Source organism: Gordionus sp. m RMFG-2023, chromosome 3 (genome assembly GCF_954871325.1).
Source record: "Gordionus sp. m RMFG-2023 chromosome 3, tfGorSpeb1-WG-v2, whole genome shotgun sequence".
In the NCBI taxonomy this organism is placed as follows: Eukaryota; Metazoa; Nematomorpha; class Gordioida; order Chordodea; family Parachordodidae; genus Gordionus; species Gordionus sp. m RMFG-2023.
In genome coordinates, this window is record NC_088777.1 from 33794967 (window position 1) to 33822328 (window position 27362).

Here is a 27362-nt window from a genome sequence, read left to right on the forward strand (position 1 = left end):
AAGAACTTTGTAAAAAAATATGTCTTTTTTAAGCATTTAAAATTTGATATATAAATTTAAATTTTATTGAACACGATTTAATTTTATAAAAATTTTAATTTTATAAATATTATATATGTATATAGAAAATATTAAATTAAATGTTGGAAAAAAAAATTATAAGTATCTACAAACAATATTGCATAACAAAATAAACATAATTAGTTATTCCTAACCGATCTCGATCTCTTTTATAAAAAAATCAATCCTGAATCACGATCCAGTTTTTTATAAAAAATATACTACTTATTTAAAAAGGTGGGATTTATAAGTCTGCTTATGAGGAATGTACTCAATATTTTATTCTTTTTTCTAACTTATATATAAGTTCATTTCTAATAACTAAATTTAATCTTATTTAAAAACTTAAATTTGCTTATTTTATAATGCGAGTTCTTATTATATCATATTTATTTTATATATTTGACCTAAATATATTTAAAAAAACCTCAAAATTTATAAATTCTCGTGAAATTATATAACATGACAAAAATCATCCACTAAAATCTTTAAAAGTTTTGTAAATTAAAATATTCAGACTGCATGATGCTTTCTTATTAAGGTCTGTTTTTAATCTTACTAGCTTTTAATTTTTTCTAGAGTCTTTTTAAAATAAAAGTAAAATTTGTGAATCGAGTGCCGTCTTTAAAAAATAACCTACATACAACTCCAACACGAGAGGGGGTAGGAGCGATTTTCCTTGAAGAAGGTAGGCATCTATGGGTAGGGTAGAAAATAAACACTATTTATAGATTAAAGGTAAAAATAATTGATAAAAAAATTTAAATTTATTAATAAATAGTTATTTCTCATTCATTCACTTATAACATTTTAGTACAGTTTGAATTTATACACGTTCGTTTTAATATTTAGAATCAGATAACCAACTAATAATTATTTGCTATTCCGATCTAAATGATCATGAGACCTGAATTTTTTTTTGGGCAGATAAGTGTAGATTTCGGAGGCGGTTTGCCTTCAAATTTTCTGTTATGTAGACGTTGCCTTCATAATTTTTAATTATTTTCAATATGTTCCTAATAATTATTTTTTCATATAACAATCAATCAATCAATAAAAAAAATGTTTATTGGTAAAATAACACTGAAGAACCTGATGATAAATATCTAATTTATTATTTCTTTCATAGTAAATTACAACATCCTATCTATTTGAAAAATTCCTATCTGAACATTTAAAATATCTCATTACTAAATATTTCATGCCTGTAGTGTTGTATTGGCCAAATCCTAACTGTCAAAAAAATTTGCTAAGCCTTGTGGCAAGTATTTTTAAGATTAAGATATCCTTTAAGTTTAACACTCAATCCAGTCTAAGATAATAGTTTTCGCTTAAAAATTTGGCTCAGCCTTATTAGAGTTGGCTCAAAGCCTGATAAAATCGAACTATTTATAACTTTGTAGTGAAACTTGTTTCTATACTTTAAATAAAGCATAATGAAAATAAAAAGTTGAAAATATATTTTTTGCTTCACTATCTTTTATGAGGCTATAAAAAAAAATTTTTTACTATAAAAATTTTAATTTCTATAAAAATAATAAAGAGAAGTGGGATTCAAATTTAACACTTAAAAAATATGGAGTTTTTTGGCAAAAATTAGCGGGAGGGCAATACATCCCAATATAAAATATAATGTATGTTTATGAATGATTGTGAATGATATGTAACTATTATATACCAATGCAATTCATATTTTAATATTCTTGTTTAAGAAAGAATACTATACGGGTACGTCAAGTCAGCATTTTATTAAAAAATGTATAAAATCGAGTTTGGACCCATAATGTATAAATGCTAGAATTTTTTGACTTTGGACATACTCTAATATAAAAATATAATTAAATAGTATTTTAAAAATTTTGCATGCCTCACTGTCGCCATAAAAAACAATGGCGAACCTGGTGGAGCGGGTTATCTCAATTAACGACTTTTTTGGTATGGAGAAAATTGCCCATTGACTAAATGGAATTCCCATAATTGAATTTGTGCAGTCTTAAGAATTGCATTATAATATATGAATTCTGTATTAGTTATAAAGAATATGTATAACAACCAAATATATGTCAGAAATTTATTTAAAACTTAGTTGGTATTACGGCTCTGCGTTTTCACCCTTTATGTTTCTCATACTTATGCAACGGTCAACGAGAGATAAAAGGAGTTACTATTCTTGAGCAATGATGTTGGAAAATGACAATCCTAATGCGAAGAAATGGTTAATTGACCAAATAAAAAGAGTTGTGGGTAAATATAAGGAATAATGGTAAAATTGGTCAAGTTCTTTATGATGAAATATGATTAGAATGAAACTTGAAAAGTTTATGATTTTAAATGCTAAGATCTACTTCTCTATCAGGTGACCTTTTAGACAATGAAAAAAAGAAAGGAATGAACCGCTAAAACGTTATAAGTCTTTATAAATATCTAAACTAACTATTGAAGAGATATAATTATTTTTTGATGGAGTAATGAATCTATAAAAAGGGTTAACCCGGGTTGAACATTTAATGAATCTTTACATATTTTTTCTCATATTTTATATACTCGCGTCAAATTCACGTAAAAATCGTTTTAAGGGTTAATCATCTATATTGCTTAATCATACCTATTTATATTGCATCTAAAACTAAAAAGACGTGATCAATTTAAATCAAATTCAATGACATAATTAGTTGATAACATAATATAGATAAAACATTCATACAAAACAAATAGAATAAATAATATTCGTAAATTGTGCAGTTAAATTATTTAAAAACTCAATTTTAGAGCCAAGACGGAATTACCTCACATTTCATTAAAGTGAATATAATTCATGAGATTCATATTATATAGTATTTGTTTGAACCAAAATGAACCTTTATAATTATCTGAACCGAATCCCATACCTTAACCATATGATTTTTCATATACTAAACCATAACCTAATCTAACCGTTATAAATAAAGGTTCGGATCTTTGAAAAAAAATAAAAAAAATAATGAAGATGGGAATGTTGAAGTATGGAAAAGATGTGTAAATATGGTTATAATCATCATTGAACTATGTAATGATCATTTACCATCCGAAATGAAGAAAGACAATATGTCTTGTATGTTCTCCAAATTCTTTGTATTTGAAGATGTTACATAGTAGTAACGATTTTATTTTGTTATTTTTTATTGTATATCTTGTGATATATTAAATTAAACTTTTATTTATATTAATAATACGTTATTTTATATGATATATATTTACATAATTGATTTACTTTGGATATAAAAAGAGATCGTATATTATAAATTTTAACAGTTAACTTTTCATAATAAAAATTTATTTTAAATAAAATTCTTATTCCCTACTACAAATATCCATTCTACAAAGCAATTCCTCTCTGTGGTGAAAGTTGGGGATTGATTAGGAAAAATATAAATAATATTTTATCGATTTTTTATATATATTAGTTTTTGTAGAAAAGAACCAATAATATTTTTGTTATTATTATTGTTATTATATAATATTATTATTATTATGATAATTATATAGAATAATTTTTTTTGTCCTCATTATTTGTTTTTAAGAAAAAAAGAAAAATAAAGTTAGTTTTTTCGCGTTTTGTTTTGTTTTAAAAAATAGTTAGTTTTTTTTATTTTTTTTTAAGGAAAATTTTCAAGAATAAAGAAGCTATAAAGTGTACCTTATAGGATTCTGGTAAATAAATAAAATAATAAAATAATTTGGTTAATTAATTAAAAAGAAAGAACCGAACTTCTGATTATAAAAGTGTTAAAAAGACTATTTTTAACTATAAAACTCTCAACCGATGTCAAATACCCTACTAATTCCTATCAATACCGATGTCCAAGACAAGCTAATTTGCCCCCTTGTCTTTGTGGTGGAGGATAGGGTCACCAGCTTATTGGAAGCTGGTGCGGAGACTGTCAATCTATGCGCGCCTGGTATGGGTCTGAAGATGAAAAGACGGTTGTGAAAAGAAATATTCATTATTCTCTATATTTTTTTTAAAAAAAAGTTTTCATTTGTTCCTCAATTTTATAGTCAAAATTTTTTTTATAATCAAAAAATTATTTATTTTGTTTAAGATATAAATTTAATTTTTTTTTAATAATAATGATTAGTATTTAAAGTAATACATGACTGGAATGTGGTAATATAATAATTAAATTTAAAACCAGTATTGGTTATTATTATATTTTTCTAATTAATATAGAGTAAGTTATACCTTTCTTATAAATGTCTAAGTCAAGGGTATAACTACGAAAAAAAGCTATATTCTATTTTTAGGTTGGTCATCCTCATTAAACATATATAGTGTAATTAATATATAATTACGAAAAAGAACTATTATGTATAACTACTAGCACAATTATAGTGTACCCTTCTTATATATGTCTAAGTCAAGGATATAATTACGGAAAAAAACTATATTCCATTGCTAGCTTGCCCCCTCCCCACTCCCCTCACAATTTTTTTGATTTGTTTGTATTTATTTATTTCTTCCAAATATCTTCTTCTAAATTTTTGATAGCATTTGTGTCATACATACCCCTAATTTTTGTAATCATTGATTGTATATAAAAATTAAAATATAACAATATTTTCCTTGGCCATAAATGGTAAGGACTCTCTATAATTCTTTTTATATAGTTCCCTACCTTTTTTTCCCTACTTTCTTAAAGATTGACAAAATATCCATATTGTTTGAACTTATTGATTGTATTGTCCTTATTTAAGATATCTCTCGCTTGCCAAGCGAGTTCTTTCCCTAATTTCCCCAGTTTTTATGATTGTCTCTCAAAATTAATTCCCATTATCATTTTTTTCCCAGATACTTAATTTTTTTTGGAAGTAAGTTACATAGTAGTAACAATTTTATTTTGTTAATATATTTTTTTATTGTAGATAATGAAGGTTTAAGGCTATCATGTGATATATTAAATTAAACTTTTACTTTATTAATTTTTACAGAAAACGTTATTTTATATGATATATATTTACATAATTGATTTACTTTGGATATAATAAGAGATCGTATATTATAAATTTTATCAGTTAAATTTTCATAATAAAAATTAGTTTTAAATAAAATTCTTATTCCCTACTACTAACCATTTTACAAAGCAATTCCTATCAACCGACGTCAAATACCCTACTAATTCCTATCAATACCGACGTCCAAGACAAGCTAATTTTCCCCATTGTCTTTAGAAGATAATATCTATTCAATTTTAAGCAATAAATAATGAGGAAAATAAATTCAAATTCTAGCTCTTATTTTTATCAAATATTTATATTTATTTTGGCCTAGTAATTAGCTATACCAACAAAGTTTATATTCGGTTATAAATTTTTCTATAATTTCATTTTTTTCCTGTCTTATTTTTACAATCAAAAAGATAATATTTGAATCATAAGGTGACAAATATATTAATGTATAATTTATATATTTTATGATAAATAATATAAATTTATATCACATGTAATAAGTATAATAGGATGAATTATGATTAATTTGATAAATAAATTTGCAAGTTGTTTATCCATCAGGAATGTGTAAAAATATGGATTTCAAATTTTGCAACTAGAGAAAAAAAGAGATAAGAAAAGTTGTTCTCTAAGCTTTACCTTATATATCCTGGATAGATAATTGTACTACTTTTATAAACACAATTTTGCAAATACTGTGCTTACTAAAGGTAGGAATATGCAAAAATTTTGGATTATAACAAATTATTCGTACCCTGTGTGTCTTTAAATTAGAAATAAGCAATATAATAGATGAGATAGAAGAGGAAAAAACTAGTGTTGTTAAACGATTCGATTTGAGCCTATTTTTAAAAACGGCTAACTCAACATTATATATAGGAAAATATTACCTAAGCGTCGAGATTTCGCCAATAGATGTTCAATCCTATGTGCCACCTATGAGCTAGCTATATCTTTAGACTTGCATAATATTTTTCTGGATAAAATATTGACTTAGCTGTTTTTAGAAATCGGCTCAAAATGATCCCTTTAACAACATAGAAAAAACCCCCAATAAATATAACATTGTTATATTTGGCCGTGTTTTTATCGTTTTACAGTGTCCTATTATTTATAAAAATTTTCTTAAGATTGGAAAACCTAAAAACTTCATAATTAATTTATAATAAATAAAATCCTTTTTAAAAAGTTAACTATAATTATTTTTATTCTAATTAAAGCTGATTTTAATATTTTACATCTTTAGAATGACTTTGTATTAAGATGGAACTGATAAATGGTTTTTTTTGCAAAGGGAGTTGCATCTTAATATATTATCAATTCACAAAGTAATAAAAATCAAAATAGCTTTGGGTATAGGGTTAAAAAGAAATGACCAACAAAAAAAATTAACAATGCGCGGAATTGATTTTAATTATTTTTATCAAGTATGGGTTGAAATGCTTCTTTCCGTCATTGTTGAGAAATGTTTTCAATTGAAGAAGATTGGAGATTTATTTTTCTAAAAAAATAATTTTCATTAAATATAAATTTGGGGTTATTTTTTCATAATTAAGTTCATCATAATTAATATATTTTTTTAATGAATTTAATTTAGCTCTATATACCGGAATTAGTATAAATAAAAATAACTCATAATCAGTTTATTTAACATTGATTTTGCTCTTTCTTTACTATATTTTTTATATTCGATACTTTCTCACATTTATTCGAGAAAAAAAAATACTTTTATTGCTGATCGAAGTTTTTTTTCTAATAATCTTAGTAGAATCGCTAGCTTTGAGGGTATCCTTAACGTTGGCGAATTGTGGCGGGCTAACATGTTTATTCTTAATCTCTATCACTTCTACTGGTATTTGGGGAACTATTTTATGCTTTTCAAAACATTCGATTTCTTCCTATCATATTTAAAAAATAAATTTATGCGGATAGCAGAAAAGTTAAGAAAATTTTAAGGTTCAAAAAAATATATTATACATTATAACATTTTTATCTCGTAAGAAATATAATTTCACACCTGTTAAGTATCATTTCAAACTTTTCGAGTATTTTAAATATGTAAAATAAATTTAAAATGATACTATAAATTAAATTTTCTTTAGTTTAGGCTGAGCTAGGTCTAATATTTAAAAAAAATATGGACCGAAATGTTAGAGATTTTTGCAAGAAACAAGACCAATATTTTTTATTATTTTATGGAATATTTTATTTTTTTACCATTAAAAAAGGGTTTGACTAAACTGCAAATGCTTAGGTAAAAATTTTTGATATTATTTGAAGTGAGATTCATTTTCTTATGATATAAATAAATAACTTATAAAAATTAAATTATTGGATATATTCAATAATAAAAGAATATAAGTTGTATTTCCTATTATCTCATTATAAATAGTCTATATCTTTTAATATAATTATATTAAAAATAAATATAATTAGATTTTAAATTTTAATAATATTATATATTTGTAGTTTACCTAGGCATTTATAGTTTACCTGGGCATTTGTAGTTTAGTCAACCGATTAAAAAATGTTAAATTTTATTTATTTTTAATAGCTATTTGAGTATAAATATAAAATATAAATCTTCTATTTTTTTTGTAGAATCTTTTATATTAAATTAATAAATAAAATATACAGTTTAAATTTAACATAAAAATTATAGGAGTAAATATGGAATAATTTTAAAGATATATTAGATAATAAAGAACATTAGATTATATTCAATGTAAAAAATATAAAACTATATTGCAATAAAGTGCATATTATGGCAATTCTAATTTAAAACCATAATTAAGTGTACTCGAATGACGACTTATCTAATCCTAAAATAATTAAATATATTTAGTATAAAAAACTTTTTTATATATTAGATCAAATTCGGGGTTGGGTGAATAAATAAATTTTATTATAGTATGGATTTTCGAGATAAATATAAAAAATTGTCCACGGGCCGGGCAAATTTTTTTAAAAAAAATTTCGGGTCGAGCTGGGTTTGAAAAATTAAGGCCAATACAATCATTAATTTATGATAATATCTTATAAAATTCTCTGAAATTTACAGGGTAGGTATTTTACACATGATGGAATGCATAGGCAAACTCAGATTTTTCAAATTTAAAAATGTCCTGAATAAATGATATTGAGCTGGAAAATAGCAAGACAATTTGTTGAGCGCGCGAAATTGCAGATTTAATTTTTCCGAAAATATATTTCAGTATGTGTACAATACCTATTCTATAAATTTCAGACAATTTGGTCAGGAACCTTTGAATTATTTTTAATTTATTAACTATTTACATGAATTAAAACTATGCATCATTATTAAATCGATACAACATAGTTAAACATGAAATAAAATTCTATTAGGAATATATTTATTCCGGTAGCCAAGACATGAGATCTGGGCTGCTATAACCCTATAAATTTCAGACAATTTGGTCAGGAACCTTTGAATTATTTTTAATTTATTAACTATTTACATGAATTAAAACTATGCATCATTATTAAATCGATACAACATAGTTAAACATGAAATAAAATTCTATTAGGAATATATTTAAGCGAATGTATTAGCGCGAATTTAATACCGCGAAAATGTTATCGCGAATGTATTATAGCGAATACATTACAGCGAATGAATTATCGCGAATGCATTATCGCGAATGCATTATCGCGAATGCATTATCGCGAATATATTACCGCGAATGCATTATAGAGAATGTATTATAGCGAATGAATTATCGCGAACATTATAGCGAATGCATTATAGCGAATCCATTATAGCGAATGCATTATAGCGAATGAATTATCGCGAATGCATTATAGCGAATGCATTATAGAGAATGTATAATAGCGAATGCATTATCATATCGCGAATGGAGTTTCATGAAAGTTACAATTTTTTATTTATCGACTTTTCGACTGACCTAGTTGAATCTGAAAATTAAGTTAAAATGGGGATTGGCTCTAAAAACATTTTTTTATTGAAATTAAGGCTAAGGCTCTTCTTTTTTTGACTCAAAATATATAAAAAAGATTCTAAGTAATAAAATAGATTTCTCTTTTTCATCTAATCATTTTAAATATTAAACATCAAGTTTTTTCTTTTTAATTTATTGAAAACTTAAAGGGGAGAATGGGGTTATGGCGAACCCTAAAGGCAAACCTTAAGAAAATTATAAGTACTTTATCATTTTTAATAAAAAATATCTCATTTTGTTCAGCTCTATTAGTTTTATGATATGTTTAAATTTCAAAAATACATCTCTAATAATTTTTTCAAAATATCATTTTTCCTGGAGTTTTTTTTGGTAACCGAGTGAACCCTACCCGGGGACGAACAAGCCCTTGGTCGAGGCTATTATAAACTCTGCTTATATATTTTTTTATTAGGATATATTTAATGATTTAAAACATAAAAGTGTTATATAAAATCATTTAAAACATTCACAATCTTTGCAAATAAAAAAACAATAAAATTGCAAAGCCATGTAACTAATAACTGACATTGAAAGCAGTCTTGACTGTTATGCTTGATATAATTATTTGTATACCAAACAATTATTTATCATATAATAACATTTTTCGATTTTTTTTTCTTTTAGTTGGTCTCTCCTTGGCTTTTTTTGCATGTCAAATTTTTAAAAAATAGCAAAAAAAAAAGGTTCGACCTAACCCCATAAAAATAGTCCCAGTAGCACCGCTTTGATTAAGATCATATTTTGAAGTATTTATATTACCAATTTTGTTCGGGTAAATTGTTATTCTATAAAATAGGATTTTTTCTTTTATATAAGATGATTTTTGTGTGGTAAAATTGTATATTAATCTTTATTTTTGAAAATAGTAAAAGTGTAAAAGTGTAAAAAGTTACTTTTGAAGGTACGAATGATATAAAGCATTATAAAAATTCTTCAAGCGGTCCGGTAGAAATAAAAATTATAGCCGCATATGCAATATATAAGTATATAGTTTTGGTAAAAAATTATCTCTTAGAGTTTAATACTCTAGAAAATAAAGCATTCGGCCAAAGAAGTTGGGCACGGTGGTGGATGATTGTGAGAGCTTCTTGTACGATGTATTATCCTTTTAATAAGGCTGGAGTTAGGAATCTTTATTGCGATGGATTCATCTAGATTTGCCGATATCTCCGAGATAATCATACTGGGAGTATCGATAGTTGTTTTCGCTATATGCTTAATTTCGTTAACAATTTTTCGTGACTCAGGAGCAATATCCGGAATATGATTGTGCTCGAATTTATTTGGAATTTTTTCATTATTTCGGCATGTGAGCCTGGCCATACACTTGTGAGTATCTCTCTCTACGCACCTATAGTAGTAGGTAGGAGGCACCTTTTTATCAAGCCTGTAAACGAAGTTATTATATATCTCTAGATCTAAACCTTTATAACTTTTAATCATAATTATTTAAATGATATATTGAGTAACTTGTTTCTATAAAAAATAAAAATATTTTAATAATATGTAAAATAAAATGACAAAAATTTTCGAATCTTTACTATTCTTAAAAAACAAGCCAGTAGCTGTAATATAAATTCTCACAACACTCTTGAATAAAAAAAAGGGATAAAATAATCTTAAAAACATTTTGTCTGGGTCATAAATAATTTTACGCCATTTTAAAATTATTTTTAAATATATTTTGCCTATAAAAATAAAAAATTTATTTTTTATATCAAATTTATGTCTAATTTTAATTATGATTAATGATAATATTAGATATATATATTTTTAAGGAAAAACAAATTACTAAAATAACTATATTCACATATATACAAATGAGAGGTTTTCTTAATAATAAAATGACCATATAATAATTATTAAAATGACCACATAAAAATATATAAGTTAAAATAATAATTATTCAAATGACCACATAAAAATATATAAAAAAATAAATATTCAAGTGACCACATAAAAAATATTTTTAAAAATAAATAAATAAAAAAAAGATCAAAAATTTCCCCGTGATTCAGGTAGTTACCCCTTTATCAACGCTAAAAAAATTATACTTTTATTAATATTTAGCTAAGTACTGACAAAATTGAATTTACATATTTCAATGTCATAATTAGTAATAAAATAAATAATATAAATGTTGTAAATTAATATACCTGTGTTCTTCGGTCTGCATTTTTTAGCTCTGATTATTTAAAGCCCTGCCCTAAATTTTCAAATTTCGTTATTTTGAATATTTTCTCTGTATTTTATAAATTGTTTTATACGGAATTTAAGATAAGTAAATAATATTAAAGCATAATTAAAATGTTTTTCACTATAATATCAAACGGCATAAAAATATGGATTTGTGGCCCTCTGTCTCTCTTAAAGTTGAAATTGTTTTAAACCGTATCATGAATAATAAACCAATTTGCACAGTGAGATTTAGAAATAATTAAATAGACAGAATATGAAATTAAAAATTTCTTCTTTTCCCATTTCAGAAAGTCTCATAATCATTATGTTTAAAAATATTTATTGTAGGCATTCCCTTTCAGGCAGAATAATATGATTTGAAAATAACTTACAAAATATTAAATTTGAACTAAATTCACATATCATCTCTATTGAAACCACCAAAATATATAATTAAATATATTTTTTATCATTTTAAGATTTATATTTGAAACAGGAGTTGGCATTTATTATTTTTAAATTTAACAATGTTTAAATTTAAAAAAGATAAGATTTTATGTTTTAAAACTATAAAATTAATAATTTTGACGATTACAAAAGATTTAATAAGATAGAGGTCTCAATCCAATGTTCCCCTTCATCTAATCTTATTTAAAAAATTTTAAAAATTATCAACATATTTTTTTAGCGCTGGAAAGGGTTAATTCTATCTGTAACTAGGGGCTAGTAGAATTAGGTCGAATTAATTATATTATGCTTAAAAATATGATATAATAAGTATTCATTGGCTATTATAGCTTTAAATTCTATTTTTTTCCCTTTAACTTTCACCTTTTCTGGTGGTTGATAATCAAATGAATTAGAAAAAAAATTAAAAAATTCATTAAAACTTAAACATTTTTTAAAATAAAATATCACATTTTGAAATTTTTTATGAATTATTTATATACAAATGGTGTATTATTGATAATAACAATTATCCTATAGGAGACTTAATAAACCAATATAATCTACAAGCCTGGGGTTTGGGGCTTGTTGGGGCAAAGATTAACTTTTACTAGAATCAATCTTAAAATATAAAATATTAAAATATTTATTAATAGGGTCTTTTGTAAATAACGACTTAATCTAATCGTTAAAAAAATTGATTATACCAAATTCTACATATTTTTTAATAAAATACGAATTTCATAAATAACAAATGACTGTTTTAGAGGTAAATAATTTTAAAATGCTACTTTAAATAAATATAGACAATTAAGCTGGTTCTCTGGTTTTTTGGAACTTAATAAATGGGTTAAATATAATTTTGTCAAATATAAATCACTATTGCATTGTGATAATGTTAGTTGTAATGCATTCGCGATATTGCATTCGCTATGATGCATTCGCTGTAATGTATTCGCTCTAATACATTTTCTATGATACATTCGCGATAATACATTCGCTGTAATGCATTCGCTATAATGTTTTCGCTATGATGCATTCGCTGTAATGTATTCGCTCTAATACATTCGCTATGATACATTCGCTATAATACATTCGCTATGATGCATTCGCGATAATGCATTCGCGGTATTACATTCGCTATAATACATTCGCTATGATGCATTCGCGATAATGCATTCGCGGTATTACATTCGCTGTAATGCATTCGCTATAATGTTTTCGCGGTAATGCATTCGCTATAATGCATTGGCGCTAATATATTCGCTATAATACATTCGCTATGATGCACGCGATAATGCAATCGAGGTATTACATTCGCTGTAATGCATTCGCTATAATATTTTCGCGGTAATGCATTCGCTATAATGCATTCGCGCTAATATATTCGCTATGATACATTTGCTATAATGCATTCGCGGTAATGCATTCGCTATAATATCTTTTCGCGGTAATCGACATTCGCGATAATGCATTCGCGATAATACATTTCGCGGTAAAAATTTCGCGGTATTGACGCTTGTTATCGTGTCACATAACAAGCGGGGTAAAAAAAAGAAGAGTTAATTTAACTTTTTACCCTTTTGAACTTGTTAAATTATGTCAAAAATGTATTGAAATATGCATATTTTCTATCTAGAATTCTTTTTTTTGAAAATGAGTATTTTTTTTGTTTGAGACAAAAGGGCTTATTCTAATTTTACAAAATTTTATTAATTGGTCCAACCAGAGTTTACTCCTAGATTTGTAGTTTATCTAGAAAAATTGCTATAAGAATAAGTATAGTACCCACTGAGTATACAGCAGGAGGTTAAATAGCAAATTTTATTTAAATTTTTAGATCAAAGCATTTACTACCCAAATTATCTACCTGGGTGACAAGAACTCATTATTCAAAAAAGCTGATATGAATGATCAGAATCAGAAACTGCAGGTCAGAACAAATCACAACCCAAAATAAACAGAACCTAATTTTACAAAATGAGCGGGCCATTAAAAAATAAATTTGGATTATATATCAAACCAGTGAAAAATCTTAGAATGTAACGTTTAATATTCTTTTACTGTCTATTTGTTAATTTTTTTTAAAAACAATTTACAAAATACAGCAAAAATTAAAATAAAATTAAAAATTCCGGGTCGAGACTAAAATTTTGACCCTGTAGGTCTCTCATATACTATCGAATAATACAGTAGAGAATATTTGAAATGAAAATCTTATTAATGTTCTAGTTTTCTCATATATATTTATTACTAATTTCACGCCTCTCTCAAAAATTTATACTTCTTAACCCTATAAAAAGGAGAAAGAGGAAATTAGAAATTGTAATTTCATTTCCCTATAAAAATAATTATGGGAAATTAAGAATAAAAAAATGATTAGTTTTGAAAAAGTTTAGAATCCTTAAATATATTTAAAATAAATTAATTTTAATTAAATATTTTTTTATTTACGGACTAAAAAAATCGAAAAAATTGGATAAATAAGAATTCCAATTAAATACTTCTTAGAATAAATTAGAGAGTTATTACTTCATTATCCCATGGACATATTTCATCATTATTATTCGAATTTTCCTGAAGTTTGCTCAAATGTATAACTTCGATGCCAACATCTTTGGCATCTTGACTCATAGCTTGAATTATTTCTCCCTGAAGGAAAGAATATTATATAATATAAGACGTTTGGAATATTTATTTTGTTAAATCTTTTGTTTAAAAAAGGAGAGAAAATAAAATAATAAAAATTAAAAGAAAGAAAAAGAAAACAAAATAATAGATAAAAATTTTTTTCAATGAAAAATATCTTATGTTATTTCTCCATAAGTTTAAATAAAATTTCCCCAATAAATCTTGTATTTTAAGAAGAGTCAAATTTTCGGGAATATTCTTAAAATTTTTGGGATTATTTTTTATCTCTTTATAGTAAATTTAATTTTTGTTAATATTTTGGGAATATTTCTTAAGATTTATTACCCAACAAATTTAAGAAAAAGAAGTGGAGAAAAAAATAAAAACCTGATCTTCCCATGGGCACACCTCATTAAGACTATTCCTAGGAGATTTTATTCTGTTTGCAAATGTTTTACTAGGCGATGACACCGTTTCCTTGGAGTTTCCGTCCTCCTTCCGAATAAGAAGAGGACTAGCTTTAAGGTTTATCACGGACTTTTCCACTTTTTTCTTGTCAATTGTTAATATTCTTTCTACTTCCTCCTGTCAATTATACAAACAGAGAATTTTAATTTTATTCAATTGCATTTTAACAATATTCAATTTTAAAACTAATTATTAAATATAAAGGCACCTTCACCAAAGATAAAAGATTTATAAATATATTTATTCTTTTCTTCAACTGATCATATAAATTAAAATGCATTATATACTTCGTCTTCCCAAGGACACACCTCCTCCATCATCTCCTTGCTTAGATTTTTGATATTCGATAATTCCCTGCTCTCTTTCTGAGCCTTCAAAATTTTTACTACTTCTTCCTGATAATTGATTAAAAATGTAAAATTTTATCACATTTAAAATAATTTAATTTATTCTTGTTAGATTATAAGCAGTGACCAGAACAAGGAAATTTTTGAGTTTTTGTTCTTTCTAAACATTTCATTCTCGTTCCATTCCTTCCAAGTTTTGTTCCAGTCCCTGATTATATGCGCTTTCATCTTCATTTTTAGCGAAGAAATTTCTCACATTTAGGGAATCTCTTTCATCTATTTTCATTCAACCCCCCCCCCCCCCTCCCATTCCCCACCCCCCACTCCCTCCCCTCCCCTATTTTAAATTTATTCATGATTTTTTACTTTTATAAAAGAATAAATATATTAGTGACAATTAGATTTAAATAATTATGGCTTTAGAAAAGTATAAATATAAAACGGGCATAGTCTAATAATGAAAGAATATATTATCTGGAACTTCTAAAATGAATAATTTATCGTATTAATATTAAAATTGAATAAAAATGTATTAAAAAAATAAGAATTTATAAGAGAATAAATAACACTAGACGTAGTAGATGCAAAATCAAACAAAAATAAATATAAATTATTATTTCTTGAAATGCCATTAAACCTTTATAAAATGTTCATTAAAAGATTAGCAATAAATTTGATAATTAATGTAGTTAAAAATAATAAACGCTAGGATTATTATATTATTTTAAAAAAAACTTACTTCATCCTCCCATGGACAAATATCATTTTCATTAGGAAGAATTTCTTTAGTGGACTTATTTAATACCTTGTTTTTGATGGCACCTTTGTTATTAGAGGACAGGGACATATTTTTGGATATGTTTTTTCGGCTATCTTGGGACGATTTCGGAGACTTTAAGGTTATTTCAATAATTTCATCTCGGTTCTTCGCGTTATATTGAATAAATAATATATATAAATGAAAATATTGAAATTCCTCTCTTTCCCGAATTCCTACTTTTGTTTACTTTTATTTATTTTCTTTTTCTTCTTTTCCTTTTCCCTAATAAAGCACCGCCGTATTCAAATGTTCAATTTTCAATTTAGCACTTATTCAACACTTAACTAAAATTATTCTATCTATAATTAATTAATCCTTCATCTTTTTTTTTAACATTAACTCGCAAAATTTTATCTTTATCTTCTTTAATGGCCGAAGGAGTTTTCGAGTTTGGTTGGGCTTGATTACACTTTTCTAACTCTTGTTGAGAAATTTGGTCCAAATCTTTCTTTGCTTTGTTAATTTCGTTGAATTTGTTTTTGGATCTAAAAGATGGAGATGATAACTCTTTTTCTAGGACACTCAAAGGTAGCTTCATTACTAGTCCATCTCTATGTTTAAAAAATGTTAAAAATAGATATTAATTGCTAGGATACCTTGAATACGTCATAAATTATAATTCTAGAGGTCGGTCAGTGGAGTTTAAAAAGGAATAATACAGCTTTATTTACTGTTTTGTGTTTGGTAAGCTAGCTATTTTTAAGATAAAGGGCGACCTTATTTTGTGCTACTTAGAAATATTTATTTTAAAGAGTATTAATTAACTTGAATATGAAAGGTACGAGTTAGATAATCCTATGCCCACTTTATGAAGATGATACCAAGTATAGATGGTAGTCATTTTACAGATGTGTTTTTTTAGTGCTGTCAACGTTACTACAAAAAAGAAACGCGTTACCGTTACTCCTCTGAAAAAAGGAACATTACCGTTACTCGTTATCTTTTTAAAAAAGGAACGCGAGTAAATGACTATTCAAAAAAGTAACGGATTACTCGTTACTTAAAAATTAAATATTATATACAAAAAAAAAATTTATTCTTTTCCTACAATATATAATATAAATAAAATTATACAAAAAGAATATATAATAAGATAAGATCATTTTATAAAAAAAATTTTTCAATAATTATATTATAAATAAAAATATAAAAAATATATTTTATATATAATATATCATCTTTTTGTAACAATCTTTTATTTATTTTTAGCAACAATATATTTTCAAAATTTTGATCAGACAAACAAGAACGCTTATTGCTCAATACGCCGTGCTAACATGTTATTGGCGCAGTGGATGGGACAGTTATATTATATTTAATTAAAAAAAAATTTAATTCGGGGAATTATTAAAAATATTTAATGAATTATATTAATTTTGAAAAAAGCTTAATAGATGATCTTCACAAGGATCTTCATTCATTTGCTCATCAAAAAATTAATCTTTATCAGAAAATATTCTGGTATGTGTGTTGGATAAATGAATTATGCTCTTTCTTTATTAAGATCTTTTCTAAAACTGGAAATAAGTTCCAGCATTCCTTTGTTGACCTCTAATTTTATCCAGGGCTAATTCAATTTAAATAGCCTGTGTTTAATTGCTTATATTTTAATTTCATGATTAAGCTTTTCAAAATATTATGAAGAATACTTCTTTTATGGTTATGTTATAATACCCATGATTTAATATAATATTGTTAAAGTAATGTTTAAAATAATAATATATTAATTCATAGGCTTTTTTAAGTTTGAACTGCTGGAAATTGAGGTTGAAATATTTGCGTTGGGACATAATTTACAATTACAAAGTGTAGACTTTGTACCCTTAATTATCTTTATTGGTGTAAAATATGTTTAAAATTGGGGCCACAGAAGGGTTAAATCATCTTCACCTGAAGAAATAAGTACTATGGATAAAGTATTCTTAAAATAAATTATAAATTAGCATATTAATATTCATTATTAACATTTACTTTGAATTTTGATTAAATATTAGATTTACTTTCAACTAAAAACTTGACAACAAGAATTCAAAATAAAAATGAAGGAATGGTGGTTGATATGAATTAAAAAATTGGGCTTAAATTATTTATATTAAAAAATGTATTTTATAGTACAATAAAATATTTTTTTCTTTTTAAATTTAAAGTAACAAGTAACGTTTTGCGTTACTCAAAAAAAAGTTACCGTTACTCATTACCTCTAGAAGAAGGTAAATGGCGTTCCTTTTCTTCAAAAAAGGCAACCACGTTAATAAGGACGTTACTTTTTTGATGTTACTTTACAGCACTAGTTTTTTAAAAAAAAGAAATGGTATATCATAATTTTATATTATAATATAAATATTTTTTTCTTTTTAAATTTAAAGTAACAAGTAACGTTTTGCGTTACTCAAAAAAAACGCGTTACCGTTACTCATTACCTCTAGAAGAAGGTAACGAATGGCGTTCACGTTACTTTTTTGATGTTACTTTACAGCACTAGTTTTTTAAAAAAAGAAATGGTATATCATAATTTTATATTATAATATAAATGACTAGATAATATTTAATATATTTTTATTTTGTGAATAATATCTATATATATATTAGCCGTAATCAAGAAATGAACGTTTTAATATCTTGGTAATGTTAATTTTTTTTCTATCAACTTTCCTATCATCGTAACGTTAATTTTTTCACTTTCCTATCTCCTAATGTTAAAATTTTTTTTTTCTATCAACTTTCCTATCATCTTAATGTTAAATAAATCGAGGGCTATTATTATCTCGCTAATGTTAAAATTTTTTTTTAAAAATTTTTTTAGATTAGAACTCGCGACCTATCGTTCGGAAGGCAAACGTTCTTTCCATCTATCCCCCCCCCCCCCCTTCAATATTATATTTTGATATATTTGTATATATATGAAACTTTTTTTTATAAAATTAACTTAATTTAATCAGAATGACGGGGTTGATGGGTAATTATTTAGTTAGGTGTATATGATACTAAATATGCTTTATTAATATATTTTATAAAAATATTAAAATTTAGGAGAAAAAGAAGTAAAATTGTTGCAATGTAACACGTGAACATTAAAAGTATTTAAGGGTATTAGAAATATCAAAATTTAAATTGTGATAGAAATCATATTGGCTAAAATTTAAAATAGAGATCCTTGAAAATTTAATTTTAAATATGGGATATAGACATTGGTCTGAAAATTTTTTTTTACAAACATAGCCAGGCCTGATCAAAACCAAGTCCCATGCAACTTTCATAAAATTTTCATTTTTTTTTATTTTGATTTAATAACAATGTCTTAAATTTAATTTTATATTCCATTTATTTCTATTGTGGGTAATTACTAATTAGTTAGGTGTATATGATACGAAATATGCTTTATTAATATATTTTATAAAAATATTAAAATTTAAGAGAAAAAGAGGTAAAATTGTTGCAATGTAACCCGCGAGCATTAAGGGTATTATAAATATCTGGGTAAAATTTAAAATAGAGATTCTTGAAAATTTTTTAATTTTAAATATGGGATATAGACATTGGCCTGATATTTTTTTTTGCAGACATAGCCAGGCCTGATCAAAAAACCAAGTCCCATGCAACTTTTATATAATTTTCATTTATTTTTTATTGTAATTTAATAACAATTTCTTAAATTTAATTTTATATTCCATTTATTTCTATTGTAATTTAATAACAATGTCTTAAATTTAATTTTATATTTAGATTTTAAAATAAAATTTAAAATTGTGATAGATTAAAATAGAGATGACATTGGCCGGGAAATTTTTTTTCGCAGACATGGCCAGGCCTTATCAAAAAACCAAGGCCTATGCGACTTTCATATTCTGATTGTATTTTTAAATGAATTATGACTTTTATATATTTTATTTCAGTTCTTCCGAACGATAGGTTGCAGTTCGAATCCCAGTGTTGCCATAAAAAATTTTTACATTAACGAGATAATAATAGCTCGATTTATTTAACATTAAGATGATAGGAAAGTTGATAGAAAAAAAATATTTTAACATTAGGAGAGAGGGAAATGAAAAAATTAACGTTAAGATGATAGGAAAGTTGATAGAAAAAAAATTAACATTACCAAGATACGAAAACGTTCATTTCTAGATTTAGGAATTTTTTTGTGTTACCAGTTATTTGAAAATAATATTTAATTTTTATTCTTTGTAACGTTAATAAATAGAATACTATGGAAAATAGACAGTCTCCCAAACAATCAAAGGAAAGTATCCGCAAATTACGGAATCACATAAAATCCAAATATAATAATCCTAAATTAGTTTCATTAACTACAACTCATAATCCTAATTCAAATTTATATCTCCCAATTGATTTATCAATTAAAACTGCTATGATTCGTGCATGCATAAGCCGTTTTCATCAAAAAATTAAACAAATCTTCCCTACCACTTACACTTCTATTTTGGGAAATAGAAAAAGATTAAACATAACAAAAGAAGTTTTATTTTCCAATAATTTAGATAAAATATTTTTATTTTAAGGAAAGTGGTCGTAAAGTGCGAAGTCATATAAAATCCAAGAAACCCAAACCTATAGTAGCTTTAGTACCTACACCTCAAAGTATTAATTTAAATAAACCTTTTCCTATTGTTATATCAACTAAAACTGCTAGGATGCGGGCATGTGCTGCCCGTTTTCGTCTAAAGCTTAAACAGATTTTCCCCACCACCTATACATCTATTCTTAAAAATAGAAGTAATTTAACACATTTTAATACTAATGATATTCACTTAATAACTGAACATACTTGCGGGCCTATGAATATCATATGTCAATTTTGTTTTTCCATGAATTTCATAGCTGAGAGACCGACCGACGGTAAATTCACACAGTGCTGTCATAAAGGGAAGGTTAACCTTACCCAAATACCATATCCTCCTTATTTAAAAAATCTTATATCAAACCCTCAAGATAAGTTACATAATAATTTTATGAAGAATATACGTTCTTATAATTCAGCAGTAGCTTTTGCATCGATGGGCGCAAAAATTTCGGAGCTTACAGGTAGTGGCCCTTATTGTTTCAAAGTGCACGGCCAAATATATCACCGCACATCTAATTTATACCCACCTTCTAATGCTTTGCCTACTTATGCCCAGCTATACGTGTTAGATACGACACAGGCTATAGATAAGCGTATACACCATCCGGCAAATAGTAAATGTAATAAAGATATTATGAAGCAATTAGATCAGTTAATACGACAAATTAATCCCTATGCTCTTAGTTTTAAGACATTAGGTGAAGTCCATCAATCTGCATTAGAATTAGCAACTACTTCTAATACAAAACTCCCAACCATTAATATGATCTTTAAAGGAGATCGTTCTAGCGATCGACGCCGTTATAATTTACCATCTATGGATGACGTAGCTATGATTTTCAATAATGAAGATGGAGAGCCTCCTTTCAAAAGAGATATTAAAGTCTATCCTAAATCTAATGACAACGATCTCATTATTCTTAATGTATTGAGCCCAAATTTAGACCCCATGGTTTATCCTTTACTATTCCCTCATGGTGAACCTGGTTGGTCTCCTAATATGATCGCTGACAATTCTGACTAACAGGAGCTCTGGTAAATAATGATAGTATTTAGGGTGCTACTAAGAGATATTGTTTCATTAAAAAGAATATTCCCCGTCATTTTTGACGGGTTATCAACTAGTCTATATATAATATGTTATCGATAAATGTCGCTTTCCTAATTGCTAATTCTATTTCTACTTTCCTATCATCTTAATGTTAAAAAATTTAAGGTGACTATATAATCTATTGTTAAACTTTCGACCTATCCTTCCGGGCGATCCAGGCTGAAATCGGGCCGGATTCGGTTTAAATCAAAATTTCCCTCGAAAAAAGAAACTTTTTTTGCCAACATCCGGATTTGAACCCGCCTCCTGCCCGAAGGCAAATGCTCTTCCTATATTATGTAACCTCATGCATAATTACAAAATAACAATATATTTTATATGAAACATTGTAATACTTTTTCATTGGTTTACTTTTCTTCTAATATTATTGGATTATTTTTTTACCCAATGATATTTCCGCCTATGTTATCTGATGCAATTTTTTTAATTAAGTTAATTTTCTTTCAATATTGGACTCCTTTAAAAAAAATGATTTTGCTTAATCACATCTGTTTAGATTTAGATTTTTATTTAAAAATTTCTCGCTGCCATATTTATTTTATTTTATGAATAATAAATGAAATTATATTTCGTTTTGATCCTTTTTGGCGGTGAATTAATCAGATCCAGACCTGACTGGAAGAGTGGGCAAAGCAGTAGCTTCGGGTCTCCAGGTTTGGGCTTTTATGTATTTCAAGTAAATTATAATTTATTTCTTTTAGAAATTACTATTATGCTTCAGCCATTTATTACAAATTATTTATTTCTAACTATTGTACATTGTAAAATAGTGTTGTAAATAAATTGACATTCAAAACATGATCAAAATCGTTCTTTTGAAAACATAATAAAAGGCAGTCCTTTTGTTTTAGATGAATTTTGAACTTGGACGTATTCATTATTTTGACGTTCATTTCTTGCGCTAATCTCTTATTCAATTTTTAAAAGTTAAGCTAAACTTTTTATTAAAAAATTTAAATAATCTGCCTAGCTGCGTTTACTGCAAATATTTTTCACACACTTTCATTTTTGAGTAGTGTCTAATTCTACTCTAATTTGAAATGGTTACTATATAATGTATCCCGTATTAAGATCCAATTGCCTTGAATAAACCTTTCACAAAACGAAGTGATATAGAGATAGACTATCATATTTAAAGAAATCGTTAGAAAAATATAGAACTAGATGCTTCAGGACTCGAATTGCCTTGGATAAGGCTTCCACAAAAAACTGGCTAAAATTGTGGTATTTCATTTGCCATTTATTTATATTAAATACTTTAAAAAATATATAGTATTATATGTTAATGAAGGCGTTTGTTTACGAATTTGAACGTGTTCCATTTTTTAAAATTAACGTTGAACGTGAGCGTATTAAATTTTTGTTAGTGAACGACGATTGAACACATTTGATTTTTTAAATGTTAACAGCACTATATATCATTATTTTATTTATAATTGTTGAAGTGATCGATTGTTCATTGATTTGTTTTTTGTTCTTTTTATATTCATAAGATATTTTATATTAAAGTTCTAAAATTTATATTAATTATTTCTTTATTTTTTTTGTAATTACTATTAGATTTATTTTAGTTGGTTTATAATAAATTGTTAAAATTTAATAAATAAAATATCTGATTTTGAATGTTCGCTTTTACATAATTTTGAATCAAACATGAAACGACACATTCTATAAAATTCCATCTTTTCTTTATGATTACAAAAATAAAGAAAAAAAACAATAATTTTATTTAAACTTTAATTGTTACATTTTTAAGCAGCTAACGGGTAGAATGACAGGTGAATCAGTTATTTTCCCTTAATTTATTATTGATGAATTAAAAATCGCTTATCTTATGAAGCATGAATAATAATTTAGTTTTATTTTGATGAGAGGTGGTTCCTAAATTTTCCATTATTTAAGTTAAATTTCTGATTCTTCATCAAAAGAAGGAGAAACATCTGGTTGGGCATTCTTGACGGGTTAGCTACTATTAATATTATAAATGTTAATATTGGTAACATGTGTTTCTCTAATTTCATTTTTGTATATAAAAATATTCATTATCACGTTTAAATCAAGTTCTTTTACTTCTTTATTAGCATTTAAAATTGCATATGACATGGTCCATCCTAAAACGTAAATAAGATTTAAGACTTTGTTAATTCTGAATAATCGTTCTGCAGAACAAACACTTACGGGAATTGTCAATAGTTTTTAATAAATTATACAAACTCTTTTTGAAAAAATAGAAATAATATTTTTATTACGTTTTTTTAAAGTACGGTAATGACGTACTCTAAAGAGTTTAATGTATATTGTCCATAAATATATCTCTATGAGGAATTAGATGATCCATTTCAAAATCATCTCCATAGAATATTGAAAATTTCCATAAATTTTTTGGATCGCAAATTGCTATATGTTAATTAAATAATCTATTATTTGTTTATTAAAACGATTTTTTTATACTTGCAATTATATGATCTAAAACGATAATAAATTTGTCTATAATTTCATTAATTGATCCGAAATGATGGTATGATAAATTCGAGCCTTCTTGGAATCTTGTGTTTTTTTAAATATGTCGCTTAAGATGGGTTCCTCTAAATTTAACACTTTGTCTTTAAATTAACATTTCTCCAAATCGAAACTATCATCTCTTATTGGACCTAGAATTTTGATCAGAATTTTATATTTTAACATTTTGAAAAATAATGAAGAATTTAGAATTTCAGCATCTCTTCCAAATATTGTTTTATAATAATTTAAGAAAAATAAAGTTTTTAAAGTTTAATATGGTGTAAATTATGCTCTTGTAGGAACCTTATTGCGAAATGTAAATTTATAATTTCTAATAAACTTTTTATGATTATTTTATTCCCTATTGATTTTAGCGATATTATTTGCAAACATCAGCGTGAAGGGCATAATGATCTTAAAGAAGTTGAACTATCATTTTCATCTTGGATACTGTGAAATATCTCTTAGAGTTTGGATCTCGAACAAATAAATTTCACTAATACTATAAAATCGCAATTTTTTTCAATTATAACTATTAAATGGATCTTGTATCATAAGATTTAATGTATGACCTGCACATTTTACATAGATTGATCTAGATTCTTCATTGCGAAGACTCATTTATAAACCAAATATCTCTCCGCTAATGTTAGAGGCTAACATTGATTTGAGATAAAATATAATAATTCATCTATTTTTTATGAGGAGGAGAGACGAAAGAGCATAGTAATATAGAAATAATATAATTATTTATTTCATTTTTAGATGGGATATAATTAATCTATTTTTTATGGAGGACTAGCGCGAGAGAAGAGACGAAAGAGCATAGCAATATAGAAATAATATATTAATATGGCTTTTTCTTTGTTTCATTATATAAAAATTCATCTATTTTTTTATATCCCCAATAGAAATTTGTCAATTGGGGCGAGAGCCCCATTACTCCTGTGAAGTTGGCGCCTATGCTACTAAATATATTTTGCGACAAAATATTAATATTTAATAATATTTTTATAATTAATATAGAAAATTATTCAAATAATCTACTTTTAACAAATTGAAATTCATATGGCAGATATTTTAAATAAGGGGAAACTCCACCTGTACTAGTTATGTCATATAATATACAAAACCTATATATATATTTCTTTTCAAATCTAAAATCATTAAGAAAATTGTAAATCACTAACGCATTTTCATCTTCCCATTCTTTTGGTTTGTGATGGATATGCTTAACAGGACTAGACTCAAGTCTCCTATGATGTTTGCTATTATTATTATCTTTCTGTTCCTTATCCCCGATTTTTTCAGCTCTATTGTGAAAATAAAAATTGTATATAAAAATCATATTAAACAATTCCAAAAATATTTCTTAAAATACTTAGTACCTTTCGTTTTTATCAATGGTTCCTTGTCTTATTACTGTTCCAAGATTATCTTTGGTGTTCTCTTTGGGTTTATTTTCATTATCATAGTTATTATTAGTAGCACTATTATTTAGTGGTTTAGGTATATCCCTGCTAGCTACAATAGATGTTTTATGATGTCTGGTATGCTTTTTAGGTCTTTCTTTAAGATCTTTCTGTCCCATTTCAGATTCTTCTTTTACCTTTATACCAGGAGATGTCGCAATAGCGTTTATAGCCCCGCCCGCATATATTATATGATGTGGAACGACCGGCGATATATTGATTTGTCCTATAGTAGGATACACATTACTATTGTCGATTGTTAAATTTTTTAAGTTATTTTGTATATTTTTAAGGCTTTTATTAGTCGCGTTAGAAGAATTAAGGGTAGCCGAAGAGCCTTGAAGATCCCCAGCGCTGGAGGAGTGTTGAATAGGGTGGTATTGAGCATCAAAGATTTCCCCTTTATTTATGGGTAGATCCTCCAGGCCTGACTTTCGCTTACTGTTGTCATATTTCGCTTTAAGTATTTATGTTTTAAAGGTCATATAAGGTGGGGGGGGGGGGTTGAGGGTGGAGATTTATAAGAACAAACCAAATTTTTGATACTTAATTTGTTACAAATGTAAAGATTATTAATGAATGAATTCGCACATTCCTTTTTTATTTATATCCAGATCCAAGCCAAACATCCTTAATCACCATATAATGCCCATTTATTGTATTAAAGGCAGTAGGTTCATAGTAGAAACAATTTATTTTTAAAAATATATTAAGATAATAATCACTTTATAAAGGGAGTATGTAGAAGAAAGAAATTAAAAATTAAAAAAATGTTAAAATGTTATTGTAAATATTTTTATAAAATATAAATAATTACAAGAAAAATTTATCCTCATCGATGCAATAATCATACATATCAGAGAAACACAGAAGCATATTTAAAACCCAGTTATTTTCCCCGTAAAATGAAGGAATAAATATCCTTGGGCAAATATAATATGTTTATTACACATTTAGGAACAGATAACCTAATGAGTAAATAAATGGGCTGGTTATATATATAAAGCAATAGATTAAGAATAAGTAGATAAGATAGAACCATTGAAGATAAAGATGATGAAGTATATTTATTAGACGGGGTAAGCATAGGTGACTTCAAATTCCTTGAATCGCTTCCCGCTTAAAATTTTGATAAAACTATATTAGGATCAATTCAGAGTGAACAAGATGGTGTATTATTGTATATACTTAATTATAAGTTACTCAGATAAAAATTATGCTAATATAAAGTTATCCACCCTATTGTTATATATGATTCTGAGTAATAATAGGAAGTTCAAAGCCTTGAGATTTAGGATATAAGAATTTTGAGGTTTGTACCACCATGAACCTAAAAGCGCGAATTGTAAGATGGATTAAAGTCGAAACCTATTTTGTTGAAAATGGTAAAATAAATGGATGAAAAATAGGTTTGTATAACTATCTAAAGACAACTCAGTAAAAAATAAATATCGTTAACATCAATTAGCTACACAGCTAAATTTTTCAAAATGGAGACTCAATTAAATATATAAACAAAACAACCTTCATCTATATTGCTTTAGCTGCTACCTTGGCAAGAGCAAGAGATGCAGAGATTGGTTATAATTATTGAGAGAATTTTTAAATAAAATATGTTAAAAAGAGCGAGCATTTAAAAAAATGTTATCATTTAAGGTGCTGCTTTAAAATAGTGTTAGAGAATATAATCTATTCCTGTTATTCTAAAATGATCACAGTTTATTTTATAAAAATATGTTTAAATGAATTATAAAGAAAAGGAAAGATTGAATTTGTGG

At 25.9% G+C, this 27362-nt stretch overlaps 1 protein-coding gene across 2 annotated transcripts in view; it reads right to left on the minus strand.

The window, feature by feature from the left end:
• Positions 1–6405: 6405 nt before the first annotated feature.
• LOC135925833 (uncharacterized) overlaps positions 6406–27362 on the minus strand; it is a 109223-nt gene continuing 88266 nt past the window's right edge. For both annotated transcript variants that reach the window (XM_065461352.1, XM_065461353.1), the window contains 9 exons: positions 25501–26041; positions 25303–25425; positions 16258–16468; positions 15837–16022; positions 15038–15145; positions 14670–14867; positions 14184–14303; positions 6773–6944; positions 6406–6547 (listed from right to left, as the gene is read on the minus strand). In XM_065461352.1, coding sequence (XP_065317424.1) covers positions 6540–6547; positions 6773–6944; positions 14184–14303; positions 14670–14867; positions 15038–15145; positions 15837–16022; positions 16258–16468; positions 25303–25425; positions 25501–26041 — 1667 coding nt within the window. In that variant the 3' untranslated portion in view covers positions 6406–6539. The remainder of the gene's footprint in view (positions 6548–6772; positions 6945–14183; positions 14304–14669; positions 14868–15037; positions 15146–15836; positions 16023–16257; positions 16469–25302; positions 25426–25500; positions 26042–27362) is intronic.